At 35.2% G+C, this 12,835-nt stretch overlaps 1 protein-coding gene across 1 annotated transcript in view; it reads left to right on the top strand.

The window, feature by feature from the left end:
* The window catches only part of SAXO2 (stabilizer of axonemal microtubules 2), a 33,497-nt gene extending 21,240 nt beyond the window's left edge, over positions 1-12,257 (top strand). The window contains exon 4 of the mRNA XM_011938354.1: positions 11,377-12,257. Coding sequence (XP_011793744.1) covers positions 11,377-12,257 — 881 coding nt within the window. The remainder of the gene's footprint in view (positions 1-11,376) is intronic.
* The last annotated feature ends 578 nt before the right edge of the window (positions 12,258-12,835 follow it).

The following is a 12,835-nucleotide window of genomic DNA, read 5'->3' as shown; positions in this document are numbered from 1 at the left end:
TCTGGCTAATTTTTGTACTTTTAGTAGAGATGGGGTTTCACCATGTTGGCCAGGCTGGTCTTAAACTCCTGACCTCAAGTGATCCATCCACCTCAGCCTCCCAAAGTGCTGGGATTACAGGCGTGAGCACTGCACCTGTCCTAAAAATAGGCTATTTTAGGCTTATTTTGATTTTGATTTATGATAGTAGGTATTATTTTTATATCTTTTTATTAATAATGTAATTACATATATAGGATTACATTACTTCCATTGGTTATGTAAAATAGCTGAATGAATATGTCCTAATATAAAACACTTTTGTAAGAGTGATACCATCAATAATCAAAGTAATGATTCATACTTTATTTAGGTAATAGTTAAATGCATACTTTTTCTTTAAATTTCTTGCTTACCTGTTCAACAAGTAACTAAAGTACAGGATATCAATATACTTTCATCTATAAGCCTACCCATTAGAGAGGTCAAGAAAATGTTTTTTCTGTTTTTTAAATCTTTGAGCACATAACATACTACACAAAGAACAAATTGTGAAGACTATATGAATGTTGAAGAAGTATAATTAAATGTAGCATAGAGCAATTGCTGATATAGATTGATATGCACAGGAGAAAATGTACTGTGTAAAATTTGACATAAAGAATAATTGATGAAGGTGAATTTGGTCTTTTTTCATTTGTTTGTTTTTTGAGTTGGAGTGTTGCTCTGTCACCCAGGCTAGAGTGTAGTAGCACGGTCTCAGCTCACTACAACGTCTCCCTCCTGGGTTCAAGCAATTCTCCTGAATCAGCCTCCTGAGTAGCTAGGATTACGGGCACGAGCCACCACACCCGGCTAATTTTTATGTTTTTAGTAGAGACAGAGTTTCACCATGTTGGTCATGCTGGTCTTGAACTTCTCACCTTGCGATTCGCCTGCCTTGGCCTCCCAAAGTGCTGGGATTATAGGCATGAGCCATGATATTTGGTCTCTTATACAATCATATTAAGATTTTCTTTTTTTCTACAAGATCCATAAGAAATATACCAGTAATACGGTTGTCCCGTGATGCTGGGAACATGTACACACAACACACGCACACACTTATACCAACACTACTAGCTTTCCATGACCTGAGTTTCCTGTAGATTCCGATACTTCCACTCCTATGGTTATAGTTCAAGGATAGGAATTTTGAGTTCCTCTGGCATTCTCACTACTGAACTTTCTTAGTCAGCAAAGGTGATATTTTGTATTTCAGGTTTTCAGGCATGAGACAACAAAAACACTAAGAGCCAAGGTTCTACTTCCATACTCTGTATGATTGTACTGCAGGTTTTGTAGATAACCTATTTAAGAACAATTCCACAGCTGAAGAGAAGTCACAGTGGGAAGATACCCTCACTCTCCTCCTTTGGGAGGCCAAGGTGGGTGAATCACAGGGGCAGCAGTTCAAGACCAGCCTGGCCAACATGGTGAAACCTCATCTCTACTAAAAATACAAAAAATTAGTATGTGTGATGGTAGGTGCCTGTTATCCCAGCTACTCAGGAGTCTGAGGCAGGAGAATCTCTTGAACCTGGAAGGTGGAATTGCAGTGCACCAAGAACGCACCACTGCACTCCAGCCTAGGCAAGAGTGCGTTACTCTGTCTCAAAAAAAAAAAAAAGTATTTGAAATAAATGAAAATAGAGTCACAACATACCAAAACTTCTGGAATGTGGCAAAAGTAGGGTTAAGAGGAAAGTTTATAGTGCTAAATGCCTATATCAAAAAGATAGAAATAGCTCAAATTAACAACCTAACCTTGCAACTAAAAGTACTAGCAACGTAATAACAAACTAAACCCAAAGCTAACAGAAGAAATAATTACAATCAGAGCAGAACTGAATGAAATGGAGACCCCCCAAAACCATTCAAAGGATCAGTGAAGCAAAAAGTTCATTTTTGAAAAGATAAACAAGATGGACAAACCACTAGCTAAATTAACAAAAAAAGACATCGAAATAAGCACAATCAAAAATTACAAAAGTGACATCACAATTGATCCCACAGAAATACAAAGAGAATATTATGAACACCTCTATGTACACAAATTAGAAAGTCTAGAGGAAATGGATAAATTCCTGGAAACACAAATTCCCAAGATTAAACCAGGAAGAAACAAATCCTGAACAGATCAATAATAAGTAAGGAAATTGAATCAGTAAAAAAATAAAAAAATAAAAAAAAATAAAAGAGCCCTGGACCAAATGGGTTCTCAGCTGACTTCTACCAGACATAGAAAGAACAGCTGGTACCAACCCTACTGAAAGTACTCCAAAAAATTGAGGATGAGGGACTACTTCCTGGCTCACTCTGTGAAACTAGTATGATCCTGATACCAAAATTTGACAAAAACACAAAAAAACTACAGACCATTTTACCTGAACACAGATGCAAAAATACTCAGAAAATACTAGCACACCAAATCCAGCAGCACATCAAAAAGTTAATTCACCACAGTCACGTGGGTTTTATTCCTGGGATGCAAGGATTGTCCCACATATGCAAATCAATAAATGTGATTCACCACATAAACAGAATTAAAAACAAAAATCATATGATCGTCTCAGTAGATGCAGAAAAAGCATTTGATAAAATCCAACATCCCTTCATGATAAAAACTCAAAAAAACTAGGCATTAAAGGAACATACCTCAAAATAGTAAGAGCCATCTATGACAAACCAACAGCCAACATCATACTGAATGGACAAAAATTGGAAGCATTCCCTTTGAGAACTGGAACAAGACAAGGATGCCCACTCTTATCACTCATATTTAACATAGTGTTGGAAATGCTAGTGTTGGAAATTATGTGTCTTCACTGACAATGTAATTTGTACCTGGGAAACCCTAAAGATTCTACCAAAAGACTCTTAGACCTAATAAATGAATTCAGCAAAGTCTCAGGATAAAAAAGTCAATGCACAAAAATCAGTAGCATTTCTATACACCAGTAATCTTCAAACTGGGAATCAAATCAAGAACATAATCCCGTTTACAATAGCCACACTCACAGTACCTGGGCATACATCTAATGAAGGAGGTGAATGATCTCTGTAAGGAGAAGGAAATCATAAACTATAAAAATGGAAAAGCATTCTATGATCATGGATAGGAAGATGCAATATCTTTAAAATGTCATACTATGCAAAACAATCTACAAATTACCAATATTATTATTATTATTATTATTATTTTTGCAGTATTAGAGAAAAACTATCCTAAAATTTGTATGGAACCCAAAAAGAGCCTGAATAGCCAAGGCAATCCTAAACAAAAAGAATAAAGCCAGAGGCATTACATCTCCCAACTTCAAACTGTACTATAAAGCTACACTAACCAAAACAGCATGGTACTGGTACAAAAATAGACCAATGGAACAGAATGGAGACCCCTGAAATTCAGCCAGACACCTACAACCACCTGATCGTCAACAAAATTGGCAAAAATAAACAATGGGGAAAGGACTCCATATTCCATAAATGATGCTGGAAAAACTGGCTAACCATATGCAGAAGGATGAAACTGGACTCCTACCTCTCACTGTATACCAAAATTAACTAAAGATGGAGTAAAGGCTTAAATGTGAGACCCCAAACTACAAAAATCCTAAAAGAAAACCTAGGAAATACTCTTCTAGACATTGCCTTAGGCAAAGAATTTATATTTTAAGTGCTCAAAAGCAAATGCAATAAAAATTGACACATGGGTCTTAAACTAGAGAGTTTCTGCACAGGAAGAAAAACTATCAACAAAGTTACAAACAAGTTACATAATAGAAAATATTCACAAACTATGCATCCAACAAAGGACTAATATCCAGAATCTATAACTAAGTTAAATAAATCAACAAGAAAAGATAACATTAAAAGATAGGCAAAGGACATGAGAAGACAGTTCTTAAAAGAAAACATACAAGTAACCAACAAACACATGAAAATATTTTCAACATCACATCATCACAGAGATGTAAATGAAAACCACAATGAGATACCATCTCATACCAGTCAGAATGGCAATTATTTAAAAAATAAAAATAAATTAAAAAAAGAATGATGCTGATGAGGGTCCAAAGAAAATGGAACACTTATGTACTGTTGGTGGGAATACAAATTAGTCCAGCCCCTTTGGAAAGCAGTTTGGAGATTACTCAGAGAACTAAAGGTAGAATTAGCATTCAACCAAGCAATCTCATTACTGGGTATATAACCAATGAAAAATAAAAAATTCTGTCTGCACTTGTATGTTCATTGTAGCACTTTTCACAATAGCAAAGACATGGAATCAACACAGGTGCCCATCAATGGTGAATCATATAAAGAAAATGCAGTATATATACACAATGGAATACTGTGCAGCCACAGTAAATAAAACCATGTTATTTTCAAGAACAAGGATAAAACTGGAGGTCATTATTCTAAGCAATTTAACACAGAAACAGAAAACCAAATACTGAATGGAAACAATAAACACTGGAGATTCCAAAAGGAGAGAGGGAGGGGAGCATGCAAAGGTTGAACAACTACCTGCTGGGTACTGTGTTCACTAATGGGATGATGGAATCATTAGAAGCCTAAACCTCAGCATCACGTAATATACCCACGTGATAAACCTTCACATATAATTCCTGAATCTGAAATTCAAATAAATGAAATAAATGGTATGGGGAAAACTGAGTATCCACATGTGAAGGAATGAAATTGGAGCCTTATTCCATAAACAAAAATCAATTCAAAGTGAATTGAAGTCTTAAACACAAGACCTGAAACCATAAAATTCCTAGAAGAAACCATGGGAAATGTCCTTGACTTTGACCTTGCCAGTGGTTTTTGGATATGACTCCCAAAACACAGGTAACAAAAGTAAAAATAGACAAATGGGTTCATCCAAACTAAAAAGTGTCTGTACAGCAAGGAAACAATCAACAAAAGAAAATTGGAACCTAAGAATTGGCAGAAAATATAAGCAAACCGTGTATCACATAAGGGGTTAATATTTTAAAAAATAAGGAAGACAACTTAATAGCAAAAAAAAGGGAGGGAGATTAAAAATTGACCAAAGTACCTGAATAAACATTTTTTCCAAAGAATACATACAAATGGCCAATAGATATATGAAAAGATACTCAACCAATCACCAGATAAATGCAAATCAAAACCACAATGAGATATCATCTCACACCTGTTAGGATGTCTGTTATAGAGAAGATAAAAGATAGCAAGTGTTGGTGAGGATGTAGAGAAAAAGCAATCCTTGTACTCTGTTGGTTTGAATGTAAATTGGTATAGCTATATGGAAAACAATATGAAGTTTTCTCAAAAAATTAAACATGGAATTTTCATGTGATCCAGCAACTTCTCTGGTGTATATCCAAAGGAAATGAAATCAGTATCTTGAAGAAATATCTTCACTTTTATTTATTACAGCATTATTCACAATAATATAGATAAGAAACAACGTAAATGTGCATCAATGAATGAATAAATGTGATGTGTAAGTATTTGTATGAACATATATATAGTACATGTATATTCTATTATATATTATGTAATAATATGCATAATGATGTATAAATCTAAAACAGTTGAATACATAGAAGCAGAAGATACAATGATGGTTACCAGGGTCAGGGAAGTGGGAGAAATGGGGATATATTGGGCAAGAGGTATAAAGTTGAAGTTGTATAGGATGAGTAAATCTAGAGATCTAATGTACAGCGTCATGACTATAATTAATAATACTGTACTGTATACTGGAAATTTGCTGAGAATAGATTTCAGGTGCTCCACACACACACGCACAGACACGCACAGACACACACACATGCACACACACACAGGTTACTGTGTGGAGATGAATATGTTTCTCACTTTAGTAATCATTTTACTGTGTGTGTATACACGTTAAAAACCAAGTACATTTTAAATATATACAGTGTTTATTTAAAAATAAAATTGGCTCTATAAAAAGAAACTTTATAACTGAGAATTTAAAAAGCAATAGCATGAAAAGTGAAATTGCCATACTAGATACCAAAATGAGATATCCTCAGGGGAAGACATTATTTACTACAAAAATAGTGGAGCAAACAGTGCTTCAAGAATTTATATACTTGGTAAATTATCACTTCATGCCAGGCTGGGAATGCATCAGACACTAGTTGGTATTGATATGTAGAAAGAGGAGGGAGATTCTGAAAACTGGTATGAAATGAATAAAAAAGCATAGAATCAGAAAAAACAGTTATTCAGTAGACATAGTGAGGACCAGAAATTTTCAGGGATGAGAGATTGGGGTGTAATTCTATGAAGGTAGATTGAGATCAGTTTGGGAAGAACCTTGAGTGCCAGGCTGAGGGGACTTGACATAAGTAGAGTTTTTTTAAATCTTCTTTGAAGGACATCAGACAGCTGTAGAAGCAAAATACAAAAATTTCAGAGAGCTAGGAGCCCTTCCTCAGTGAGTTGATATGGCCAGCCATTTACTTCTCTGGGAACACTTGTCAAGTCCTAGGCCTGTGCTGGGGATTGAGCTTGGCATAAGCAGATAAACTCTAGTAGAGGAAAAAGAAAGCAGTGGACACTTGAATTTGGGCTGACAGGACTAATTGAAATCTAGAAGAGCCCCAGATACGTGGCTGGTTTTCAATGTGAGACATTCACTGAGTGTTTGTAAGGGAGGGGGTATGGTGTGCTGGGAGACTGGGCCAGAAAAATTCCAGAGGAATATCCCACAGTCTTTTTTGGGAGTAAATGCTTAAGAGACAAAGCTCCACTAGAATGAGGGTCTTACTACAAACACACCTCGAGTCTTGTTCTTGAGACATTTGAAACTAGAGTAACTAACTGAAGGTGCCATTGAGCACTGATCTAGCTCAGATTCTGGTAAGAATGAGGTGATCTCCCCCATATACTAACATAGGAAAGAGTAAACTGTCTCCTGTTGAAAATAACATTGATTTTAGTTTTTATGATTCTCTTATACACAACATCCAGCACATAGTAAAATGTTATGAGGCCTATGAAGAATCAGGAGATACTTGAAGAGATAGTGGTCAAGACTTTTCCAAAATTGAAAGAATCAGCCCACAGATTCAAGAAGCTCAGCAAACTCCAAAATAAACACGTAGGAAACCATCCTAGACAACTATTGTCAAACTTCTGAAAACCAAGTAAAGATAAATTCTTAAAAGTAGCAAGTGAAAAACTATTCATTATCTACAAAAAGAAAAAGTTATATCTGACTTTTAAACAGAATGATATGTGACTTTTCAACACAAACTATGGAAGTTAAATGACAATGATATGACACTTTAAAAGTGCTAAAGGTGTGAGAAGGATCTAGAATTTTAAAGCCAGCAAACCTGAGAATTGTATATCTAGTAAAAATAGCCTTGAAAAGTTAAAGCCAAGTAAAAATATTTTCAGACAAAAAAAGAAAAAGCTGAGATACCTACTACAGAAAGTGTTAAAGGGCATTCTTCAGTTAAAAGGAAACTTATTCCAGATAGAAGCATGAAATGCAGGAAGGGATGAAGCACACAGAAAGGGTAGATATGTGGGTAAATATAAAATAATATTGACAACTTAAAATTACTATATTATGTTTTTACACAAATATAAAAGTAAAGTATGTTAGAACAGTAGTACAAAAGGCAAGAGGATTTAAATAGAATTAAAAGCTTACAGGTTCTTCCATGCTAAAAGTGGCAAAAATATTCATTTACGTTTGAGCCAGAAAAATCTCATAATAAGTCAAACATTCACTTTTTATGTTTAAAATATAGAAAAAATTCTAATAGTAAAGTAGAATAATACAAATGCCATTTATTAATACAAAAGAAGGCAGGAAATAAGGGTTATGGGAACAAAGGAGGGAAAAATCAAAAGCAAATAGCAATACAGTCAACTTAAGCCCAGCTAGATCATTACATTAAGTGTAAGTGAACAAAATATTGTGATTAAAACTCAAAGATTGATTTTTCACACATTAAAAGATTTTTTTTAAATGCCAATAATTTACAACTTACATAAAATGGATAATTTTTTTGAAAAATACAATTTAACAAAAGTAACTCAAGAAGAAATAAAAAGTCAAAATAGCCCTATATCTGTAAAGGAAATTGAATTTGTAGAATTCAAGGTGTAATTTTAAACCTCGCCTTAAAGAAATCCAGAATTTTCAGATTCTGTGTAGGATGCAGAAGGCCAGAAAGATTATATTCCCAACATAAGAATAAGAAAAAGCCAGCTAATCTACAAAATCATAAATGTGTATGAAAATCCTTTAGAAAGCTGAGATCACAGGTTAACCAATTAGCCTGACATTTAACGAAAAACAACTTCCACCCAGTTGAGACAGGAGGTAAGCACTGTTTCACCCAAAGCTGGGCATGGAATGAAGACTAGCTGTTACACAAGTGTATAAAATAATTAATTTACATATTTAATTGCTAAAGACTTGAGTGTGAGCTACTGTGAGAGCATAGAAGCTCTGAGAACTTCCGACACTAAAGGGGGAGTTCAAATCGATTCATAGACTCTTCCCTGTGGATGTTCATTGTGTGATCATCAGAAGATTGGGAGAAAGGCTGGAGACCACAGAAAGTTTCCTTCATAGTGCAGGCATGGCGAGAAGAATGGTTGTTGCAAAAAAGGAAAAAACAAAAACAAAAACAAAAAAACAGAAAGCTCCATTTGGATGCCTCTAACCTACAGAACAAAAATGGATTAATATCCACTGCGGAAGAGGCATCACTGTGACAGCCCCAATGAATAGGTGAAGATGTATTGCAACTTGATGAAAGATAAAGAAAAACAACAACAAGAAGCAAAATAAAACTGAACCTTGAAAATGAAGAAAGAAGAGGAAACTGTCTTGGGACCAACAATTAGAGACCTACTACATCAAGTGAAGGGGCAGGTGCACTGAGAGAGCCCTGCTTCTGAGACCCAGGGGCACAGGGCCTGCCTAAGACTGAAGCTGGACTGGGACAACAGAGAAGTCACCACACACCCACCTTCCACTTCCCAAACACAAGATTCTAAGCTTCAAATATACAAAGCAGCAAAAACTTATAGTACTAACATAAGAAATGTAAAAATATGCATTTGTAGTTGGAGACTTCAACACTCTCTTTAAGTAATCTGTAAAACATAGACAGGTAATAAAGAATATAAAGACCTGAACAACACTATCAACAATTTGTCCAAATTGACATTTGTAAAGCACTTCTGCCAACAATAACAGAATACACATTCTTTTCAAGTGCACATGAAAGCTTCATCCAGATAAACTATATTTGGAGTCATAAAATAAACCTTAACAAATATAAAAGAATTGAAATCATGCAATGTGTGTTTTTTATCATAACAGAATTAAATTAGACATCAATAATAGAAAAAAATGTAGAAAAATCCACAAATATTTGGAAATTAAACAGCAAATTAGAACTGACATTCATACTATTGTATGCTATTACATCCATCTCTCAGTGTCCAAATTTTTGCTTCCGTTTTGAAAACCAAAGCTGGTTTGGTGAGGGAAAATATTGTCTTCTGTTTACTCTCTTACAATGAAAATCTTTTTCCTCTTGTGTGGTAGCAAGAATTCTCCCTATATGATTGTGTGGAACTGTAGATCTTTAATAACATCTGTGATTTCTTTTAGCTAGTGAAAAATCTTGTTATACTTTTATACTTTTGTTTGCAAAGAAGAGAGATTCCCTCATGGTACATCAAGAAAAAAAGACTCTGGTAAAGCTTCAGGTGAACTGAAAATTGAAAACTATCGGGTGCCAGGGAGCTTCAAGGAAGAGCTTTTTCCCTTCATCTCTGCAGTGAGCTACATGATTTCTCTCACAGCACCTTCACTTCCCTTCACTCATCTGCTCTGACTGCCACTTTACTAACTGGCCACCTCTGCCTAGTTATCATTTTTGTTTCTTTACAGGTCTGTTTTGAATGTAACTTCAGCTTTCCATGGCTCTTCAGCACTACCTCCTGGAATCCTTTTCAATTCTCCCATTTCTATCTCACTCATTATTTTCAATTTTAGGTTTACAAGAATAAGAATGCTTGATCTAGCTCATCTTTTCTGTCAGTTTGTCTTCAAGGTCTCTGCTGGCCTAAAGGTCACCTGTTCTTGAGTCAGGTGCCCTCTCTCATCCAAACATCAGTAACTTGATCATTTAGTCCAAAAGTTGGCCATTTTGGCAGAAATGGATAAACATTTTTTCTCTTTGAAGAAGATATCCACATAATAAGTTTTCAAGGTTTGACCTTTCCTGTAAATACTGCATAGACTTTAGTTCTGATTTTAGTATGTTATCTTGTATGATAAATTTATTTTATAAATTAATTTTGGTATTTAGAAATACATATTTTGAGGTGAAGTCAAATTTATGGTATTTCCTAGCTTATTATCTTCCTCATCTAGAAATAGAAAACACAAATAATCCTTATTTGAAATATAAACATTTCAGTTTTAGTCAAGTGTACCATTACCAACTTGTAATGGTATTACAAGTCATCACTCTGTAGACACAAGAGTGAACCAAAATGCTCCACAGTCTAGGTAAACTACAGGAAGTAGGCTTAAGGTTATTTAACTTCCAAACCCCAGATCTTTGCTCTGATGGTCACTTCAAATTCTACAATTTCAAACACCTTTGAAGGCATTCAGTTAAGGCCTCTGGCCATCTAGGCCCTCTATCTTTTGGGAATGCCTTAAAGTCCATTTCATGAGGGAAAGTTGAAGCCAGAGATCTTTCTGGGATAGTGCAAGTTACCCTGTATCTTTGCTCAAGGAGTTCTTTCTGTAGCTTCCTAGAGTATACCAGAATTAAAACTTTCTCTCCTTTGATGAGTCTCTCCAAAGCAAAGAGTAATGTCTGTATTACTTTTGTCCACACATGAGGGCACTTGATTTTATTTCAAGCCCTGGATTTTAGACATACCTTAGCATTTTGTGAGTTGTACTTAAAATCCCAACCACTTCCTAGGAATACAACTATAGTCTCCTAAACTCTGTCCTCACCTACAACACAGTCCTTTTGGCTTTCAAGAACTATCCACAATCAGGCTCAGATATGCTTTTCTTTTGTTATGTAATCAGATGAATCTGAAAGTGGAAAGTTATATCTATTAAAGTGAGGAGCTGGGTAGAGGGTGGAAATGAAGAAAAAGAACAAATCTGAAAGAAATCAGAGAAACTGTATTCTGATACTATTGTTTAGATTTCTAAAGGAAATGGAAAGATGTTTGGCAATGAGAGAAATCAGTTATGATTTTTAGAAGGTGGTTGTTTTCTTCAGCATTTAAAAATGATTTTACTTTGTTTTAATTTTCAAGATGATTATAGAGCTTATGACCTTCATAAAAGTGAACTTTATAAGCCAGAACAAACTTTCCACCCCCCTACTGTGAAATTTGGAAATTCAACTACATTTCAGGATGACTTTGTTCCTCAGGAGATAAAGCCTAGGCAAATCTTTAAACCCTCCTCTGTGGTCAAACGTTCTACAGCCCCTTTTAATGGCATTACAAGTCATCGCCTTGATTATATACCTCATCAGCTTGAACTCAAGTTTGAAAGGCCAAAAGAAGTTTGCAAACCAACTGACCAACGCTTTGAGGATCTCACAACTCACCGGTATGACTTTCAGGGTCTTATTGGTGAAACTGCAAAAATTTGCAGACCTGTACACACCAGAGTGACCCAGAATGCTCAGTTTGAAGGAAACACTGAATTCCGTGAATGTTTTCAACCATGGGAAATCCCATCACCTGAGGTCAAGAAAGTACCAGAGTATGTGCCTCCTACAGGTAGCATGCTATTAAACAGCACAAGCCATCCTGACTATGTTCCATGTCAGGCCAACCGTGTAGTTCCCATCAGGCCAGTTTCTCATAGAAGAAGTAACAATTTTCCTTTCCTAGGAAAAAGCACCATGAAGGAAGATTTTCCAGCATGGGAAAATTGTCATCAAGGACTTATTAAGAAGCAGGAGCAGATTCCCAACCCATCTGGAAAATTTGATGGTTTGAGCACTTTCAGATCTCACTATGTGCCACACAAATTGATTCCAACAGAGAGTTGCAAACCTTTAAATATTGCTTTTAAGAGTTCTGTTCCATTTGATGATGTGACCATGTACTCTGTAGAGTACACACCGAAAAAAACAGGAAATTTGCCCAGCAAGTTACTTGTCTCCTCCAGGTTATATTTTTGAAAATGCCAATTCTCAAGGTCATAAATTCTTTCACAAAATTTCTCCCACAGTGAAGACCTTCTTCTAATAACCAAAATATGCTTAAAAGGAAGCTACTAGCAAGTAATTGTTTTTCCAAGAGAAAACTCAATTTTTGTAGTGAAAAAAAGGATATAATAAATCATTTTTTTATATTTTTAAACAAGAAAATTGGAAAATGTATTATAAAAACTCAGAATCTTAAAACCATTTTGTATTGATATTTTAATCAAGATTGTTCTTTAATATGCATTTCAGAAGGTTCAATAATATACATTCCCATGTGAACTCTTAATATTCAACATACTGCTTAGTAGTTTGTCCCTAGTCTATTATCATTTGTAATTCTGTTAATAATTATGGCAATTGTATGGTTATTCATATACCAGTTGTCATTTATCAAGCACATCAGGATTATCTAGAACAACATTGAAAAGGATATGTGGATTCCTCTTCCAAGATAATAGGATTCATTTTACTCAGGCTTCCGTGCATCTACATAGCATCTACTGAGTCAAGTTTTGGTTGGTGGTATACAGACTGCTGCACTGCTCCTCACC

Source organism: Colobus angolensis, unplaced genomic scaffold (assembly GCF_000951035.1).
Source record: "Colobus angolensis palliatus isolate OR3802 unplaced genomic scaffold, Cang.pa_1.0 Scaffold172, whole genome shotgun sequence".
NCBI classification, from domain to species: Eukaryota; Metazoa; Chordata; class Mammalia; order Primates; family Cercopithecidae; genus Colobus; species Colobus angolensis.
Note: the sequence above shows the minus strand (reverse complement) of the source record. Positions and strands in the feature narration are given on the sequence as shown.